At 37.2% G+C, this 21,095-nt stretch overlaps 2 protein-coding genes across 2 annotated transcripts in view; one reads left to right on the top strand and one right to left on the bottom strand.

Annotated features, from left to right (window-relative positions):
* Positions 1–917: 917 nt before the first annotated feature.
* Positions 918–19,161, bottom strand: LOC145483557 (arf-GAP with coiled-coil, ANK repeat and PH domain-containing protein 3-like). Its single transcript, XM_081462089.1, has 22 exons — positions 18,902–19,161; positions 17,173–17,328; positions 15,805–15,918; positions 15,570–15,662; positions 14,806–14,916; positions 13,982–14,050; positions 12,247–12,318; positions 10,858–10,967; positions 9,913–10,007; positions 9,443–9,477; positions 8,758–8,926; positions 8,324–8,438; positions 7,669–7,783; positions 6,426–6,566; positions 6,158–6,235; positions 5,610–5,654; positions 4,939–5,071; positions 4,593–4,726; positions 4,026–4,114; positions 3,241–3,388; positions 2,640–2,708; positions 918–2,544 (listed from the first exon to the last, which is right to left on the bottom strand). Exons 1-22 carry the CDS (start codon positions 19,022–19,024, stop codon positions 2,452–2,454), a joined length of 2,307 nt encoding a protein of 768 aa, XP_081318215.1. The 5' UTR covers positions 19,025–19,161; the 3' UTR covers positions 918–2,451.
* A 90-nt stretch (positions 19,162–19,251) lies between these two features.
* The window catches only part of LOC145483553 (chromatin-remodeling ATPase INO80-like), a 41,657-nt gene continuing 39,813 nt past the window's right edge, over positions 19,252–21,095 (top strand). The window contains exons 1-2 of the mRNA XM_081462086.1: positions 19,252–19,752; positions 20,154–20,302. Of these exons, the coding sequence (XP_081318212.1) occupies positions 20,175–20,302 (128 nt within the window). The 5' untranslated portion in view covers positions 19,252–19,752; positions 20,154–20,174. The remainder of the gene's footprint in view (positions 19,753–20,153; positions 20,303–21,095) is intronic.

Raw genomic sequence — 21,095 nt, 5'->3', positions numbered from 1 at the left:
GTTTTGACAAGGGATGTTCTGCTGAGTGCAGAATTAAGCACAGGATGCTAAGAATGTTTGCTCAATCCAAGCACCTTCACCTCTCAATTCTATGGTGAATATTCATTTGCCAGTCAGCAACATTTTTTTATCAACATAGAAACTGGGGAACAGAAGTTTCAATGCTGGCCACAGTATAATTTTTATTAGTATAAATCTACTACCGTTCTATCATGAATGATATTCTCTGATTGGCTATGCTACTCACTATCTATTCTGTGAGAGATAGTGAGTAGCGCAGCAGTGTGCCCTTGCTAACAAAATGATGGCCCCTTCTTGGCGTTTTCGGAGTGTCTGTGAAGAGGATTTAGATAAAGTTTTGAACAACTAGTAGATTTATACTAAAACAATATTAGATTATTTGCTCTTTATTTCTATTGAAGCTCATAATCTAGTTGTTTAATATAAAGAACAGGTCTGGGTAGTGGAGAGGGTAGATACTGCTATCTACTAGATAGATCATTATCCCCTGGATAGTGATTTGTTGAGTGGATAGCATTATACACCCACTGAGTAACTGGTGCTTAGTTAGTGAGCAAGTGAAACACTCTAGTTCAGATCTCGCTATACCCTTGATAAAAACTGACAAGACTTATAATACATTTGGTTGATAAGATCAATACACTATAAAACAAACTTGCAATAGAAGCTGATACTTCCGTAAGTCTTTTGATTGGTTACAGTTCAACTGGTACCTCAAAACATAAGACTAATTAAATATTTGTCACACAAATTTTGGGTATCATTTTTTTTCTCAGCTTCCCAGCGTTCCGGAATCCTAAATCCTTAAATCTGATTGGCTTATCACGCACGATCCAGTGGTCTGAATTTTACCATCTGGACCCTGAGTATGGATGGCTCTCAAATTTTCAACTGGCAACATTTCAAGCTTTTTATTTATACACCATAAAACAATGTGAAATGTAAACATTCAACACAGAGTCAAACAATTACGGACAAACAATTATAGGTTTTTGTACCCGAAAAGTCAAACACATGTGTATGCCAGATTTGCACTGAATGGCTTTAATTAAGGTTACTATATACCTTTAAAGCACCTTTAGAGGTATCTCACGTCCAAGCGATATAGGGCATGTGCTTTAAACTGTAGATAGCCAAACCCCTATATCAAATTAAAGTTTATAGAGCTGGCTATCACACTTAAGAAACACCCAACTAGTGGACTAATGCAAATCCTGCATTTTAATTGGCAACGCTACTAGAAGACTATTAGTAATAGTCCTCGAGTGGCGAAATTGGCACAATCGAGCATGACCCTTTCTTTCGTTTTATTCCCAAATAAACATTTCTTCAACTTGCATTTGCTAACTTTATTATTGCCTTTCCTGTCCGACTAGTTGGGTGATACTAAAACAATTAGACCCTTTGCCCTCAAGGGCCACAGGACAATAGTAGCCCTTGTGCGCTAAGGGCCTAATTGTTAAATATCAAGAATTTTGAGAGAAAATGAAATTATTGTTGAATTTTTCATGACCTCTAAATGAGAGTGTCCAAATCATCTTTTGGGTCCCTTTTGAAAGCTACAAGTCAAAGGGAATTTGTTTGTTTGCCCTCAAATTTGGACAGTAGTTAGTTTCTCATATAAACAACAAAAGCATGTCTGCAAATTTTTTTTTCAAATATTTTTTGTTGGAGAGTGATTTTTATATAGTCACTCCATATTTTTTAATCCTATTTTGAAAATGTTCTGCAACTTTTCACTGAAATTGAATATGGCAAATCGCAGACAGGTTTTTAGTGCTTTGGGGCTGGAAACTGAGGAACCAATTAAATAAGTGAAAAACAAAATTCACTTCAACTTGTAGCTTTCAAAAGGAGATTTGGATGATCGCATTTAGAGGTAAAAAATTCGATAATTTATTTTATTTAAAAAATCTTGGTATAGTTTGATAGCCTAAGCTTTAATTTGATAAAGGGTTTTAGGTATTTACAGTTTAAACCAGATGCACTACATCCCTTGGACATGAGACACCTCTAAAGGAATACGGTAACCCTCAAAATAATTCAACACAAAAGTTGCTTCCAAAGCAATACCATAGAGAAAAAATTAAACATGTTATTTGCTGGCGTTGTTTGGTCTGCATTAGGAAAAACTGTGCCCTTGATCTTGAGTGCTGTTTTTTCCAATACAGACCTCCTGGCCAGAAAATAACATATAATTATATGTCTTGTTTGAATTTGTTACGTGGGACATCACATAACACAACACTTCTGGAGCCTTGCCTGGTGATCTAAATCAAGCTAGTGAATTTAGATATGTACATTGTCCTTACAACAATTGTTACCATAATTTTACATTCAATGACATGTTTCACCTACACCTTCATTTCTTGGGATGAAGCAATAAAATTATAAATAGCATTAAGTTTCGTATTTTATTTGTATTCTAAGTTAACATTCACTTTCTTCTCCTTCTTCAGCTGTAACAATCAGCTGTGAAGAGGCAAACTGTCCTTTATGGGTACAAGAAGATGGAGGACATTCCTGTCAAGATAGAAAATTGTAATGTTTAGTTAGAAGGGATAGTGGTTCTTCAGCTTCATATTTTAAAGAATAATTATATAAACCAAAGAAAATACCTTGCAGTCTTCTACAAGACAAACTGGACTTCCTCGGTTTAGACTTCTCTCTTGCAGGAAATCAAGGAACTGAAATGAAAGCATTATACAAGATTACAATCAGCTCTCTGTTGAATAACTTGCAACTAAGCCAGAGAAGAGAGGAAGAGAGAAAGTGATTCTTTTGATAATTCAAATACAACTTACCAAGCAACGCTTAGGTTGGCACTTACTGTTTATTATAGACCATGTTCATTAATGGCTGCCGATTTAATGTTCTTTCTTGATAGTGTCTACTGCACTGTACATAGAAGATAGTTTTGACCTTTAAGTCTGGAAGGAACCCTAGTGTGTGGCCATTTAAATGAAAGCTGTCTTGGCCACCTCTTTCATGTAGTGTGATACTGTGTCTTATTGGAATTTTGTGCATGTGACAATTCAACTGAAGGATGCAGAGCATAGATCACTCTCAAATGACACTGTTTGTTACCAATTTTTAGATAATTAAGAGAGGGAAGAGTGTATATGTTTTAGGTCAATTTGTTCCTTAGGTCACAATGATTTCAACCTAGGTTAATTCGTGTCAAAGTAGAAGGTGCTTAAATTAACCATTAAATATTACCTCTGCAGAGTCATTAAAAAGTTCATCTTCATCTTCTCCTGGTGGCCTGTTTTTCATCACTGCAGGGAATTCCTGATCTGGACTTTCCTCAGCCATGTAAAAATGGCGATCTATGTATTTTGAGCGAATGAAGTTTTGCCTCTCCTCCCTAGTTAAATAATAAATGTTAAATTAAGTCCTGTAAGTGGTAATGCTTACCAATGGAAGCGGAAATCACCAGACTACATATGTTGTACATGTAACAAAATTAACACTGAAAGATGTGTTTCCATTGTCTCGTTTCAATTGATCTGCAGACAAAGGACTGGATAATCTCTTTTGAAAGTGCATGATTCGGATCGTCACACAACAAGAAGCATTGCGTGACAACCCAAATAATGGTGGCAAAGATTTAGACTGATACCTTGCATTACCTGTGTGTATATATGACAACTCATCCAGAATCTTAATAAGAAGATCCCAGAGAGGTGTAAAAGCTATTGCTAATATTTGCCAGATGTTTTTAGTTGTAAATTAATAACTAAAATTAGACTTGGAATAGAAATAATCTCAAATCATTTATAAGTCCATGGTAATGTTATTCTGCTTTGCAATTCTCAAGGTCATCCCTGTCATGCAGCACTTCTCACAGTGCATTGCATTACAAACAATTAAAACAAAGATGCAAAGAAAATTAAGTCAGGGAAATTATTTTTTTTGGGGGGGGGCAGGGGTATGGCCTCTTAGTCTTGAAAGGGAGGTGTTTGATTACAGTATGATTAAGGGTGAGTGTAACTGCAACTTACTTTGTGCAATCTCTTGTGGGTTTCGGACATTCTCCAAGATTGCCTTCATATATTCTGTTCACTTTATCATTACCCATAGCTTCCATGAACTAGTAAAACAAAATGCAACCAATAATTATTTCAGGCAAAAAGTGCAGTGATTAATATCATGCATACTTTGAGGTTAGACCATTTTTAATCTGCAAGTACACAAGAGAAAGAGCTGCCAATAACAATGATTAGAGCTACCTTAAAAAGGTAGAATAGGCAGATAAATAAATAGGTTTTAAGTTTATATTTCCAGGAATGTAGAGAAGTTATCAGGAAGAAAGGATAATTTCTTGAATACCAATCCCTCAGACCTCTCTGACTGTCTGAATCACTTGAAAGAAAGTTTGTAAAGTGTCAAAAATTGTAACAATTAATGTAGTTTGCATGAAAAGTTTGCATTTGAACCATCCTTATGGTCCATCAGACTGGAAACTGTCTCACTAAATGTCAAAAGTTTCATTCAGTGTTACCTCTCTGAATTTCTTGGTGCATAAAGTAAGTTGATGACTTTTGCTTGTAATGTTGATTACCTCTCACCTTCACAGTTGGCTCCTCCCATTTGTCTAACGTAAGTGATCTTACTTTAGACACATGCACTCCAAGGCTGCGATGGATTCCAGAACATTCAATACAAACTAAGATTCCTAGGTTAATACTCGCCCAGTCTGGTCCTGAAAACAAATATTAAAACATCACATAGGCCTTAATGCCAAGAGAATTTTTTTTATATCAATGGCAAGAGAACGTGCACACAAACAAGTAATGTTCTATCTCCATCTTCAGTTTTCTTGCTTTCTGACTGATCAATTAATGTACCCCTCTACCAGTTTGAAAGCCTGTTCACAGCTGAAAAGGTTTAGAAAACCTGAAGTTTAAAACTTACTTGGTGCAGAGCAGTCTGCACAATAGGAATTGCCTTCGATCTTTCTAATTCTCTCTGAAGCATTAAGCACAAGTACTTTCTTTGCATTGGCAGCAGAGTGGCTTGATCTGTCGGCTTGTGATCTAGCAAGAGACTGAAGGAAAAAAAGCAGGGACAAAAAGTTTTACATTTAGACAAAATTTTGATTTTTTGAGTGCAAAATGTCACTTTCAGAAACAAAATAATTTGTAATGTTTTGTTTGACAACCTTTATGTCAATTCAACCGTCCAGAATGACTGGTTCCAGTAAATAACCAACCACAAGGAGATTCCAAGGGGGAGGGGAGGGGGGGGGGTCAAAAGCCCAAATTTTAAACGGAAAGTATGAACCAAAACTAAAATTTCTAGAGGGATTGGGGGGGGGGAGGGGATAGGGGTCTAAACCACAAAACCCTCCATGGGAAGGGTATGGATATTTTCTGGAACAACACTATATCAAAGCAGGCAAATTAGCTTAACCCTACAATGACAAAAGTTCATTAGTGATAGTTAAAACACATTTAGTATGAAGTGGTGCTCTCATAGTTGATAAATACCTTTCCCTTCTGACAGTATATAAAGATAAGGAAGCAGTACTGAATGGTGTATGTGCTATCTAGGGGATGAAACTGAAGGATGCATTACATGCTCACCTGTAGTTTTGCCTTAGAATTTCTTAATGCATCAGCAGTTGCTTTCTGTTAAAAAATAATTACATATCTGTCATTGTTGTTATTGAACCTTGGCCATCTGGCTTATTCAGCTGCTGGAGAATGAAGCTATCATTAATTATTAAAAGAACATTGCTATTCACTAGTGAGTAGGACACTGGTCTATGATCACCATATGTACAGTTCACCAGCGGCCCCCCCACCACTCAAATGTTTCACAGGATGCCTGTACTATTCACCAACACCCATTTACGCACTAGGAGCACAAGGGAGAGAAACACATTGTGAGAGGAAAATATCTTGCCCAAGAACATGCATGACACTATGACCCTGGCCTGAGTGCTCCAATCCAGACTGCTCAATCTGAATTCCAGTGCATGAACCAATGAGTCCATACATCATCCCCCAAAAAATAACAATAGCAAAAATATTCTTGGAAAAATAGGAATTCCTAAAAGTTTCTAAATGTACAGTACTTGAAAATAAGGCAACACATATTGAAAACTGTAGAAGAGAAGATCAGCTCTTACCTGAATGGCTGTCACCCATTCCTGTACTTCTTGCTCTGTCACTGCTTGGAATATTCTTTCACTACTTGGAGATATAAGCTAAAAAATAATGTAGAACAAAGATTTAGTTTGTGGCTTACACAACAACAACAAAAGATTATTTGGCTGTATGTAATAATTACTATAATTATAGCTGTACACTGTATAGATCATGTACATGCATTTTTTTGGTTCAACTGAGAGACTAAAAAATAATATGATCAGCAATTCAAAGGAATTAAAGCAATACCTGAAAACAGTTATTTCTGTCAGCATCAGCTGCAGAACAAAACTTCACTGTGCATAGAAGTAGATTCTCCATTACTGATGGACTGAGCTGTTCTTGTCCCTGAGCTAACAACCTTCCATCCTTATGGTCTACTATGAAGTACTAAAAACAACATACAGAAAAGGAAGGAGAGCAGAAAACTGATGAAGGTATAGAGGGATTCATGCTGATGTCATTGTTTACATTTTTGCTCATTTGCATATGGCTTTACGTACTGAAGAAAGAATGTTAGATATGAATTGACTCCAGGCAGCTAAAGAGCTAGTGAAACTTAATACCTGGTGAAATTTTTAGCTCTTTGGGTGCAATATTCAAGGAGATATTGTCTTTGAAAATATATCAAGCTCATATTCATTGGCAGAGTTAATCATACTATGACCTTTCAATATTCAGAACTGATTTATTTGTAGCTCCATCAGAAACTGAATTGCTTATGCTAATGAGGCAAATACATTTTAAGGATCCAGTCATTGCAAGACCATTATACTCCATTATACCTTGTTAAGGCAGTTTTGATTATCTTGTCAAGTAGTTGAAAAGTATGATAAGAGTCTATTTCAACCCTGGGCATTGAAGGAGTGAGATATAGAATGACTGAGACTATAACATTTTGGATTGTTGGTGTGTCTGAAAAATACTAGCCCACTCTAATGTCTGGAAAAGGAAACCTTTACATACAACAAGCTCAGGCTCTAGAGGCATGTGCCAATCAAATTATAAGTTGAAAATTGAACATAAACGTCATTAGGGTCCCTAACAATAGGGGTTTGACCAGAGGGTTATTTATAGCAGGTGCACAAAAGTGTAACCAACCACATGTAGCTAACACTTAAGTCAATTGAATTACAAGATGGCTGAGTCAAATGGACTTGACCTTGAAGCTTTCTAATCTCTAGACTACAGTGTAGGCACCTAATGTGTCATCTTTTAGTAGGCATTTATCATGATAAACAATTTCAATTTTACTTGCTGCCAATACAGTAACTGCCTTTCATGTAACCATACTTACATACTCAGTTTCAATGACTCTACTAACTTATTAACAATCTTAAGTTTAGACTTGACCAATTTAATTAATATGTAGATATGTGTAAATCGTTGTTCTTTTTTAAAACAAATATTTAGTTTTGTACAGTAACTTGTCAAACAATGCTTATTCAAAATCAGTAACAAGTATTTGAAGCTAATCTTGTAATATGCCTACCAGTAGTGGCCATCTTGACTTAGGAAATCCCTTCTGTTTTATCCTTAAATAACCTCTTTTACACTGCTCCCATCCATGTGAAGAAGTGACTTGAGTATCTTTCCCTGTTGATATTCTGAAATAAAGTCAACAGGACCATTATTGCCCACATGCTGAGCTTTTGACCTCCACAAACTACACACTCTTGATGGAAATAATTAGAGAAAAAATAAAATTCTCAGCTTTAATCAATAGTGACTACTCGGCTGGCTAGTAACTTTAGTCAGTAACTTAACATTAAGTCTGTGTTAAATGCTTGTATTAGCAATTTCAATTTTGTTATGTATTGACTAGTAATAACATTAAAAAACCTTAGGAACTCTACAACCAATCACCACATTGATATACTGATAAAACAACAACAACGACAACAACAATCTTTATTTTGTGCCCAGAAACATTTTACAATAAAAATAAATACATGCAATGTGAAAAAATAACAATGAAAAACAGAGCATCTTCTGTTTGGTCTAAATTAATAGTCACTGGGTGGTCAAACAAAACTAGAAAATTTCAACGAAGAAGTGTCATAGGGCTACATTAAAACAGTTAATTTTTCCTCTTCATTATCTGTGTAATATCTGTGAAGAAACACATCAAGCTTTTTTATAATTACTGGATAGGCCTTGATTCATCTGTTTGCTCGACATTTCTGTTTTGTGGAGTTACTTCAGAACTTGGGCTAAGAAGATCATCTGGCACAACTTTAATTACTTTTTCTTGAGCATCATCTAGGACAGAAATTGGGAAGGATTACTTGATTGCCATGGTTACAGTTAATCTTTAAAAAAAGACTGTTTCTGAAAAATTTGTCAAAACCCAAAAAGATGTTTTTTTTGCACACTTCATAAATGTACACAGTTAATTGTACATGAAGCACTTTTTAAAATCTCTCCTTGCTCAGATTTACCTGTTTCTGATTTTCACTGTAGTTGCGTATTTTTTTTTGTGTGGTCTTCATTATTATTGTTATTTTTTTAAGTTTTGGGAAGTTCATTTTGGAAAAAACAAAATAGAAACCCCAAAATGACCCACTCCACCATCTTGTACCTTCCGGGGTAGCTGACGAGCTTTCCTTTTTCTTGGCTGGAGATGATGGTAAGCTAGTCGGTGGTTCAGGGCGGGGTTTTCCTTGTGTAGATGATGACGTCTCATCCTTTCTACTGACTTGTGGAGATGATGACTGTCCAGGCTTCTCAACCACCTCCCATTCGTGATCCTGCAGAAAGAAAGCTGAACAGTCATCAAGAAACAATGCGAGTCACCTGTCTCCTTTTTTCAGATTTCATGACTTTTAATTTACAAATTATTAATATATAATAGCGATATTCAACTCTTTTTAACACAATATTCCAGAAATGTTTCCAGGCTCACTTACAGTAATGGGCTCCACTGTACATGTATATTAAGGAAATAATACTATTGGATGAGGGTTTCTTTGATATCCAGAATTATGAGGGATCAGAAAAGTGCTATCATCTGACAGTTACTGAGATATACATTGAGTTTTCAATGTATAAAAATAACACTATTATCGTATTTATTTGGTACAGTGCAGCTCCATTTGTAAAGCAATATTAAAGAAGGATGACATTACAGGCATCTAAACACCACAATATTGCCAGAACGTTTAGCAAATAACAGATTGTCTTAGTTGGCTTGCACAGCTGAAGGTTTCATTGGTGCATAAAAATGCCAATATATCAATAATTACTAACAGTTATCAGATGATTACCTGGCGCTGTTGATCCTTGCCAGATTTCTTGGATCCTATATAAATGAAATGATGTTGAATGTAATTACATATATAGAAGATATTACATGGTAGCAAAAAGATATGAATTTTCTTTTAAGGTGGAAAATATTGTTTTTAACATAGGAAAATAAAGCTCATGTCTCCACCATGTACAGTAAGTTTCTTTTTATCACACTGTAGACTAATCTTTCGCTTGATTTTCACTGACTGTTTGTGAAGAAGGGGGAAACGACGTAATCAATAGACTCATCAGTAAAAATATGGAAAATTAATTTTGTCACTCAGGTCCAGTAAAACATATGTGTATACAAAATAAATTTTTCTATTCTTTTGTACAAATGAGCTTATCGTACAAATATATGGATCACAGGCTTCACTCAATATGCACACCTCATATAAACTTCCATTACACCAATTAATAACTGAACATTATCATGTTAAATTATTACCTGCCATACTGCCTTGTATCAAATCCCCAATTTTGTTGAAGAATTTCCCAGCCTGTGCATTCACAGTATTGACAGAATGACCTAAGGTTGCTGACCTAGTATGCATACACAGAAGAAAAAGAATCTAACCTTTATTTAATGAAGTAGTCCATTTTTCCTGTGAATTTTTCCAAATTACTGTGAGTGTAACAAAATTCTAAAATTATAGGCATGCAAGATGTGCAAAGTACCATTGTTACATCACACAATGCTTGTAGCAGTTACATAACTACAGTGGAATCCCGATTTTCCAATACTCAATTTTTTGAAAATCCAGACTCTTCACATCTAAAGTTGCTTCCCTCCACTCAGTCAAACACAAATTTTACCCCCAATGTCTCAAACTACCTGATTTTTCAAACCAATTCTTGTTTCCCTTGGAGGTTTGAAAAATCACAGTACCTATGTAGCAATGGGGTTCTTTTACATCCATAATTTGCAGGTCTGATACTAAAATTGTTGAGAAAACCTGTTGTAGCTGGAGCTTCTCACACTAAGAATCAGGACTTATTAAGTTTCTTTTAGGAAATAAAATTTATCTACAAATTATACACTAAGTTTAACTTATAGCATTTTAGGCAGTGAAACAGACTGATCTTGAAACCAAAATCTAGTGATGTTTAATTACCATAGCCTACAGGGTGTAAAGAAAACCTGTTTTGGGACATACTAGCCCAAGAGTCTTTCTCATTTCTTACAGCAATTCTGTAATTTGAATTTCCTCAGAAAGTTTCCCGCATAACTGCACTTATCGGTCAGGGTAGTGATGCTCAAAATCCACTAACCCATCTGCAAGATCCCTTAGTCACAGGCTATCAGACATGACTTTCTTTGCACGCTGAATTAGATTGTTGTAAGGATAGGTTTTGCTGTTCAGTGCTAGTGTTAGTAAATTAATGTAGTTACCCGAGTACAGTGGCCTGTGGCTCAGCAAATGACTGAGCATCTTTCTGATACTGAGTAAGGATATCAGCCTCACTTAATGCCTGCACATCTTCATCGACTTGGAGATTTTCCTGCAGAGAGTGCATAACAATATTGTAGTGTTTGGTAAAGCCACTGTGTAAACAAACTAATCAGTGGTTCAAGGAGATATCCCACCTTTTGTTAATTTTACCCGTAGTTAAAAATTTTACACTTCCTGTCCTCAGGGTAGGGTAGAGGAGGTGTGGTGGCCTCATTGTTAGTGCGCTCATCTCCAGATCGAGCTGTCCAGGTTTGAGTCCTGGCTGAGGTCATTGCGTTGTGTTCTTGGGCAAGACACTACACTCTAACAGTGCCCCTCTCCACACAGGGGTATAAATGGGTGCAGTTGACCTTAATGCTGGGGGTAACCCTGCAATGGACTAGCATCCCATCCAGGGAGGAGTAGAAATACTTTTAGTTGCTTCATGCTACAGAAACCAGGATAAGCTCCCGCCTGATGGGCCACTTGGCTCGTATACAGACTTGACCTTTTACCTCAGGGTGATGGAAGTCTCAAAAGCCAATAAAGATTGAAGCAAAAGGAAAGTACATAGCTAAACTGAAATGTTTAGAGAGGTACAGAGTTCAAAGCAGATAACCTTCTATGGAAGATTATGGACAGAATGAAAAGAAAAGACCAGGCAAGCAGAAACCATGATAATGCCAGAGAATATGATAACCACCATGTGCACATAAACAGGATAAATACATGTAATTATGCTTCAATAATAATAGTAATAGTAATAATAATAATAATAATAATAATAATAACAATAACAATAATAGTGATAGTGATAGTGATAGTGATAGTAATAATAATAACTTTATTTAAGTGTCGAGTGTATTTAGCACTCTTGTGCTAATTGGGAATACTGTAAATAAATAACCAAATATTGCAAATAGAACATAAACTATTAAGAATCCCAACTGATTGGAGGCTGACCAGTTGGCTATTTACACAACGTGGTCGAGGCGTTGAACTCGGGACTACCGAGAACAAATCCAGATAGCGGTAGGGTGGAGGATTTGAACCAGGGACCTTCAGATTTCAAATCCAGCACCCTAAACCACTCGGCCATGCTGCCTCCCTAACTCGGCCACGCTGCCTAACTTCAAGGAGTTATATTACAGTGTCTGACAATGAATTAAGACCAGTGAGTCTGACTGTTGCTAATACACTTCAAAATCTGGCCACATCAATAGTTGCTGTATTGAAACTGGGTTTATTTTCAGCATTAAGCTTCTACATTAAATTATACTGTTATCTTGACAGCAATATAAACTACAATGAATGAATTGTCTCTCCGAGTTTTATTTCAGCCAACCCACCTCTAGTTTGGCATGTGTATTTTGCAGTTCTTGAAACAGATCATTCATATAAGGTTCCACATCCTTTAATGTCTATCAAGGGTACAAAACATATTTATTTAGTAAGAACATGTTATGCTTGGTTGTCCAGTACACTGAATTCAACCAACTGAAAATTGTTGAGAAATGACCAAGAATCAAAGAAACCTTGTCATAATAGTTGCTTTTTAGATGTTTATAAAAGGCTAAAAGTTACTAAAATGTTAAAAAACCAAAACGTTTGTGACCATAAGGTCATTATCAGTGGTACATGATGGAAATTTACATACAACTTGGTTTTGCTAGATTAAGTTATTATATAGTTAAATGGAATTTAACATAGTTAATGACTAGGAGCTAGTCTGGTCAGTAGCGTTTTTATAGGCGGTTGTCAGTGTCTTGGCTGTCTGTGAGCGTTTGGTTAGCGTTTGGTGCGTTTTGTAGCGTTTGATATAGTTCAATGAAATTTTACATAGTTTATGACCAGGAGCCAGTCTGGTCAGTAGCGTTTTTGTAGGCGTTTGTTAGTGCCTTGGCCATCTGTTAGCGTTTGTTTAGCGTTTGGTGCGTTTCTGTAGCGTTTGCAACAGTCATATGGTCGTGAGAGCCCTGGGGCTGACATTGTCCAGCGGTATATTTGGTTAGTACATGTGTTGTCGTCCCATGTGCTCGCAGTGTGTTCATCGCTCTGTTAGTGTGGCGTTGTGGATTGAATTATAGTTTAGCGGTTCTCGGCGTTCCCTCCCTATCCCCCCCTTTCTTTTCAGCATTTTATTTTATTTATTTATTTATTTATTTACTTATTTATTTATTTATTCATTTATTTTCCACCAATGCCGTCTGGCTTGAGTGTGACGGGTGCCTGTAGGGGGCTTGGCGCGGGGGGCTCGTGGCTTGGTTGCGGGTTGGGCAGGCCAGTCGAGTGTTCTAGCGCCTTGGGGATGTGACTGCGGTTGCAGCCCCCGGGCTTCGTAGGCACCTTCCCTCCACTAGCAACTTGGGCGTTAACCCAAGGGGAACAGGTCTGCAATGAAAGAATGTACTTGTTTGTTTAGGGTTGGTTTCTCGCAAGCAATTTGCAGGCCTTCCACTATTTTCCTCCGAAAAGTGCTTTTCTTGGTGCATGCAATGTTTCATGTGTATGCGTGGGTTGGGTGTTTTGTGAGGTGACAGGCTGGTTTGGAGTTGTGCTAAGTTTCTTTTTGTTTCCCCAATGAAGGTTTTGCCACATGTGCACTCAGCATGACATTTTATTTGTGCCAATTTTTATCTTTGAGACTGAATAAACTTTTGATTTTCCTTGTTTGCCACAAGATGATAAACATAAATTGCCCATCAGTGAGAGACGGACCATTGTGTGCATCGAGAAAACCACTTTTTGGAGGAAAATAATGGAAGGCCTGCTAATTACTTGCGAGAAACTAACCCTAAACAAACAAGTACATTCTTTCATTGTAAAACTGTTCCCCTTGGAATAACTTAAATCGAACAAAACCAAGTTCAAGTGTATGTAAATTTCCATCATGTACCACTGATGATGACCGTACGGTTGAAAATGTTTTGGTTTTTAAAATTTTAGTCACTTTTAGCCATTTATAAACAAAGAAAAATGTTTGACAATATCTCAATGCATAATTTATTCAGTGCATAATTTATTGAATGTATAATTTATTGTATACACATATAATTATGTTTATGGTTTATTCTATTTCAATACCTGGTATGCAAAATTGAAGAAGGAAAACTGGGCAAGCATGTGTTCAAGAACTTTTTGGAGAATTATCACCTGTAAAATCAAAAAACAAAACAGAGGAACTTGGAAATCCTATTAATAGCGGGGTTCTGGCAGAGCCCCATAACTATAGGAACAAAACCACATGCATGCATTGGAATAGAAAACCATGCAACCCTTTTTTAATGGACAACATGGCTAGTGGTGTGGATCGCGGATGCGGGCGCTCAATGATGACGAAGATGTCTCACAACATGGCCGCCATACTCTAACTAATTGGTCAACCAAGGCATACAGCCTTGGTTTACAGTGTACATATTCGATATTGAACATCCATGTTATGGTTCATTGACAGCTGTCAAAACAAGGCATGTGCTGACCAGTATCATGGGGGGCAGAGAGGGGGGAAGAGGGTGTTTGAGATATTCAACTTGCCTATGTCTGTTTACAGTCGAGTATTACATTTTCTGGGTACATGCAGAGGTGGATGTTGTTAAGGGGAAAGGGGAGTTTAAAACTTGGCTAAGAAGCATAGGACAAAGATTTCCAACTAAGTAATAGTCTATAGATCCAAGAAGGTTTAGTGACATGATTTAAGTACGCGCACAGGATGAGACAATAATGGCATTCGTTGTAACTTTTCCTGTTGCCTTGATGGTCTGAAGAGACAGACCACACATAGTGAGGTTTTCAGAAGAGTGGCCAAGAAGATTGGAATGAAGACAGCTGAGCTGCTGCTTACATTATACATGATGGGGCTGACTAAAATGGTCGAGACACTCGTCATCTGACAAAGATCTCAAGTTTACCTTCTTTAAAGTGTGGATGTCCCTCAGAGTTGATACATACTTGAGTAGGATCCGCTGATAATTATGCCTGGCATGCAACATGCCATGTGCAAGTTTGTCTAATACAGAGGGCTGTAAAGGAAAGTAACATTAATAATTTTAATAGGCAGTTGCTTACTTTGCAACCCTCCCTACTTTTAATGACAGATTATACTCTGCTACAATGGACCAGTGATATCTGTAGGGAAATTGGGTACTAGGCTATGGTCTAGCCCAATGTGTCATTACTTAATCATACCTTTTTGAATGACACAATCAACTTATTTCATACGGAGTTTGTGATTGTGTACTGATTAAGTTCATAACTTTAAAATTGAGCTATGAATCACGAGTATGGTAGTCAAAGCAACATAATCTGATATTGGCCTGCACAGTTAGATCGAAGATGTTTTAGAACGCAATGGATATCCATGAGATGGATTTTGAATCTATCAAACTCTTCTCTGTAACATCTATCTTGAAATAATTGTATCTTGTTAGAAAGTGCAAAACTCAACAAACTTGTGAAAAAACTGTGAGGCACCTTCCCTGATGTTAAGACAGAAAGATTCACTGATTTTACCTGTCATATGATCATGAAATTTGTCACCACCTGATCACTTTTTTGTTGAATCCATGAAAGAAATCAACTGTGCATGCAATGGCGTGAAAAAAAAAGTAAATTCTGCAATCAACAGATGTCTGGGATCAATATTAGTTAAGAAACTTAAAGTAATTCTCTATACCTCCTGTAAGTTACTTAGATGTGAAAGACTGGAATACTTTTCCCAGGAAAGGTGCAAAGCATCTCTGGCTTTCTGCATTTGAGTTTGGAGGTCCTAAAATGTAGAAATTAAATATTTTGTTTTACAAGCAACAAAGACAGTATGCAAACTAAATTTTACTGCGCATCAAAACCTGCATATATGTATAAACTGAAAGACAAGTTATCAGGTATAATAAAATCAGGTCATATTTTACCTTAGCTTTTTCAAACTCCTTGGTCAGAGCAGCCAGTGGCTGTAAAGTTAGGATCTGTGTTTGACTCAGGAACATGTCCCTGTAGCACTCTATTCTCTGAAGCATGTCTGCAAACTAACAATCAATATCAAGATTAATTAAAACTAAAATACCAAGACGAGAGTACATCTATATTCATTTGTTCTTTCTACACAGCGCTCAACTATTGTACAGTCTTGAAATTGTACACTGCATGCCAGGGTCATGGCCCACTGGGCAAATGAGTGTGAAGAGTTTCTTCCCTTTAGACTTAAGTTACTTTTCATGCACTACGTATGTTTCACATCCTTCTTTCTACACCTGTCACAGGCAAATAGCTAATCATAGGTTGTGAATGACAGGGCTGTTCTCTGTAAGCACCAGCCAACAGCAAGCACTGATCTGATGAATCATTCCTGGTCCTGGAAGATCACTAAGGTTTTCTTGACAACCTCTAAAATATCTTTAAGGATCTTGCAGGTTACACCAGACCTGCCAACTCTCCCGGTTTTCCCGGGAGTCTCCAAGTTTTTCATCAAATCTCCCGGTCTCCTGGTTAGAGCACCAAATCTCCCGGGAACTACCTACTGTGGCTCTTTTTAATTTTTTTTTTCATTAATTTCGTTATTTTCAAGACGTCGGGAACGTTTGGAAGGCCTTCAGGTGATTTTCGGAGAGTAATCAGACATTATCGAAAATTATATTCTTACAATGCAAAGATTTCTAGCCGTCTCCAGGTTTTTGTACTCTGGGGGTTGGCAGTTATGTTACACTGTATTTCAAAATTTAACCCCTTGAGTGCCTGACCATTGTGTATGCTGTGTGCTACACCATTTTGACTGAAAATGGGTGTCTAGAGTAAAACCCTTCATATACCACAAGCTTTTTCACTTAAACTATAGACATGTACGCATTTTCTGATAGGTCATTTAAGTGTCTCTTCAATATGGTTAATTTCACTGAGGTTGACATAATTTGATATCCATACGACATCACAGCAATGAGACATTTGAAGTCTGTTGAGAAAATTTCCTATGAATCTCCAGTATCGATAAAGGTTGTTTCCTGTGTGCTGGGAGTTTGACAATATCTCTTACAATTTTGACATGCCCAGTACATCAAAAATTATGACATACTGAGTACGTCGTATAGGTGCTCAAGGGGTTAATACAATTCTTAAGAGTGTTGCAAGGATCTTGCACATATCTAAAGCAAGGTTTCTAAAGTATCTCGCAAGATCTGTAAGGATTCTCCTTTGAGATTCTGGTAAAATCTTTATCAAATGCTTTAGGATCTTGAAGGATCCTCATTACATCTTTCAATGTATTGATAACGTTTCCATGAATATACCTTCATTATTGGTTCGCTGATGTCCTTGTCATTTTCAACTGCCTTGGCTACATCTAAAAGAGAAGTGCCAAACCCAGCTGCAGCCTTGCTGTGTTGCATTCCAGTAGTGTAGTATGACTCCACTGTGCCTGCAAGTTTGGATAATGCCGGACTTATCTGACAGGAAAATTACACAAAAACAGGTGATTAAAATTTATCAATAAATGTTTGAAGTTGTCCTTCAGTAGCAATTCGGAATAGATAAATATATTGATTCAGTTGAGGCCTTGAGGTATTGTACTGTATTTTAATTCCAAGCTTTCGTCATTCTACACCATCATCAGGGAATGAACAAAAATATTCCATAGTGCATGATATAAAAGTAGTGTAGATGATGTGAATGATAGAATGTATTAAGGATAGTGAGTATAAATATGGTGATGAAAGTATACGATAATATGGACAATAGCTATTGAGTAGAAGTGATAAAGCGGTTGAAAATAAAGCAGTTCATGATAAAATGAAATAAAATAAAATAAAAGTTCTCTGAGTTTGATACAATCTTTTGGAAATATATGATAAAATGGACAATCTTCTATTTTGACCTGCTTTATCACTTTATTACTTGTACTCATTAATGATTGTCCATTTTATAAAGGATCTGATGATCTTGTACACAAGGGTTTCATTAAAGTTTTCAGCAGGAGTGGAACTGTTTTTCACTGGCGGACAAACTTTTTGAACTAAACTTCTTTATAAGAAAAACACTCCTCTACATGGTCAAACCAGGCAAACCATCCTCACAGAAGGTCAACTTGCCAGGTTCCTGGGGCCCATTTCTCAAAACCCCCAGAAACTTTTCAGGTCCACAAAGCCTATTTAGTTAATCGGTATTTAAAGACAGAGAGGTGCATATGCCTGAAACTTCTTGTATGCATAAAACAGCTTTATAGTCATAAGGTTTGAGATTTTGCTATGGCTTTTTGGGTGTGAAAACTTTTCAGGACCTTTGAGAAGCAGGCCTCTGGCCCTTAATGAAACCCCTGTGTGCATGAATTCCAGCAAAAAATCTGCAGCCAAATTTCTGGCAACCATTCTCTGCCATCAAAATTAATGCCATTAGTGTCAAAACAGATACTGTGAAATTGTATACAACAATGCACCCCCAACATACACTTAAGTAAGAATCCAGCTTTTCATTAAGAAACGACTTGCCCTAATTAACCCTCAAAATCGAACCTCTTGACTCTTGACTCTCCCCACCTGCTACATGTAACATTGACACAAACATTTGTGAAACCCTCAGAGCTGAAGTAAACTAAATTTATCAAGTAATTAGTTCTGGACGTAGAGTTGCTCCAAGAACAGTTCATGAGAACAACTCAAAAAACCGTCGAGTGTAATTATATTCTAATACTAAAGCAGGTGTACAATCTAGTCCAAATGTCATTACAAGACAATAAAGATTTCAGTGAAACATCTCATACGTTGTAATACAGGCTAATACCTTATTTACAACTGACTTTTGTATTGGCGAGAATCTTTTTATCAACATGATAAAACTACTCGTAATTTAGGGAGAAAACGATGCCACCTTTAAATGAATCAAGATTTCAACAAGTCACATCGAGAAGTCACGTCAATATACTTCCGATGTTTTTATATACCTTAATCACAAAGTTTCGCGTTTCTTGGAAAAGTACAAAGGCAAAAGGCAACGTACAAATGTACAATAGAGCTTGATTCTCACCTCAGCGGCTCGATCAGTCCAGTATTTCAGGGACTGGTGACAGGCCGGACTGTCGTCCAGAACAAACTCGTAGCCGGGAAGGTTCGGCATAGAGGCCTCGAAATAGTTTTCATAAAACGTCATGACGAATCTTGAGGCCTGTTCACTGAAAACGACACATCATCCTTTCACGGCGATGGTTTCTGTGCCGCTGGTGAATGTAAATTAGATTGGAAATTTAAATTTCTTTACACCTTTATCGCTTTTTCGCTCCCATGTCCTCCGACATGAAAACAGCTTAGGAACCTCGCCAGGCTAGACTTCGTAGCATATGGGGCCGTAATGCATTATGGGATTGGTCTATTTCGTGATCTCTTACCACCGCTTTTTATCAAACATGAGCGAAAGGAACAGTTTTGGACTGCTAAATTCATAAATAAAGCTAAGGGAGTGAAGTTAAATATAAAACTTCGTAAATAGTCTTTCGGCTCATGCAAGTAATACAAGCATCCACTGATAACTTGCTGGCCATGGGCAATTAGTGTGCCTTTCTCCATATTTTGAATCCAACCCATAGCTTCTTTATTTTTCTACTTTTTAAAATTTTGTGCAATGATTTTAAGCACCCGTTGGACTGTTCACTCCCAGGTCTGCGCGGTTTAATTCATTGGGAACATGCGTACTAATGCGATTGTAAATGGCGGAGGCCCCCTGCGAAGGGGAATGATGGTCATGGGCCGCATTGCAAGCATTTTGCCAACACGACGGAGCAAATCCGCCATAACGGCAGAGCGACTTGAAGTAGGGTGGATATGGTTTCACAAAGGCCCATTTCTTCGAACATGCGGCGAGAACAGGCCGGGTGACTGCCGGTAAGTGGTGTTTTGTTTCGCCTTCGCTCTCACACATGTTTCACTGGAATTTTCGTTTGGTTTCCGTACGTTAAACTTTTTTAGTTTTGATATTTCGCTAACGAGTCTTCTTGAAAAGACTCGTGTAGTTCCTTTTGTTTGGTGGCTGAAAGCTTCAAGTGTCCACGATAGCTGGTATCTCTCGCGCCAATCGCCTCTGTTTTAACAGATTAAGCTCAGTTATTGACTGTCCCAGAACTGAAATTTTGTGGGCAAGTGTTAATTTAGAGAGAAGCACGTTTTAACACGAGAAGCGAAAGTTGATGGTAAATCTGACGTGTATTTCACGTCATGATCACCTTTGTCTGAACCTCGCTGTTACCAAGAATGGGTAATTCATGTGTGGATTTCACCAATTTCAGGTTTTCCAAGGGTTTGTTTCCATGGCATCACCCCAGCCATCCCTTGCAGCCCCTCTTCATGTCCAACACTTGGAGAAAGCTCTACGTTTGGATCCCTTCCTCAGTTACTTAGAGGGTGTCTTTACGGATCCTTACTCCACGAATATAAGGTAATTTTTCTCAAATGGACTGCTAGGAGGTGTCTAATTTTTGTGTGGACTAATTAGGGGTGTAAATTAAACCTACATGTTTGGAGTACTGAGAAATAAGGAAGATTATAAAGGAAGTAGAAAGACAGAAAGTATGATAATTAATCAAATGGGTTAACATTGTCTGGTGTTGTGATAGCAATACTGTATTTGCGATTATTTCGTCAATCCAATTATTTTGGAACAGGAAATATGTCATGGACCTCAAGGTACGTTTGTTCTGTACGTGGCAGTGCAATATCAGTGTTGCAGCTCGTTGACTTGATAACTGAGGGATAACTTTTAGTATACAAACTGTTTAATTAAAAGACTGCGAGCTGGTGGTTTATATTGGGTGTAAGTTGACAAGTGGCAATGCTGTGAGTCAACCATCAAACATAGAAATAGAAATCAAAAGTGAGCAGTCTAATGCCTATTTCATATAACTCTATGGTTTATCAGCTGAGAATATCAGTTTTAAAAACTGGTTAATATTGTCAGATCAGTGGCTATGTTCAATATTTTTTGCTCATGATAACTGAAAAAACTCGTGTGCTCCATGTGGGAGCCTTTTATAAGGGAAATAGACCTTTCAAAAATTCCCAAAGTCATTTTGCTTTTTGGGGGCAAACATGGCAAAAATTATAGTAAATGTATGGGAGAAGTGGAAAATCTTATGTCTAACAACTCATAAAAAATTAGAGTTCTGAGACACCAGACACTAAAGATACCAGGCAGGGCTCGAAATTAACTTTTTTGTTTGGGAGCCAGCTGG

The sequence above is a fragment of the Orbicella franksi genome, chromosome 4, assembly GCF_964199315.1.
Source record: "Orbicella franksi chromosome 4, jaOrbFran1.1, whole genome shotgun sequence".
NCBI lineage: Eukaryota > Metazoa > Cnidaria > Anthozoa > Scleractinia > Merulinidae > Orbicella > Orbicella franksi.
This window is presented reverse-complemented; position numbering and strand designations above follow the sequence as displayed.

What these genes read in the sequence shown, in the direction of transcription:
- LOC145483557 (XM_081462089.1), bottom strand. Translation starts at nt 19,024, where the DNA reads ATGACGTTTTATGAAAACTATTTCGAGGCCTCTATGCCGAACCTTCCC. An exon ending in CCACAGGCCACTGTACTCGG is followed by an intron (nt 10,008 to 10,857) that starts GTAACTACATTA and finishes TATGCATACTAG; the next exon opens with GTCAGCAACCTTAGGTCATT. An exon ending in CCCACAAGAGATTGCACAAA is followed by an intron (nt 3,389 to 4,025) that starts GTAAGTTGCAGT and finishes TTATTTAACTAG; the next exon opens with GGAGGAGAGGCAAAACTTCA.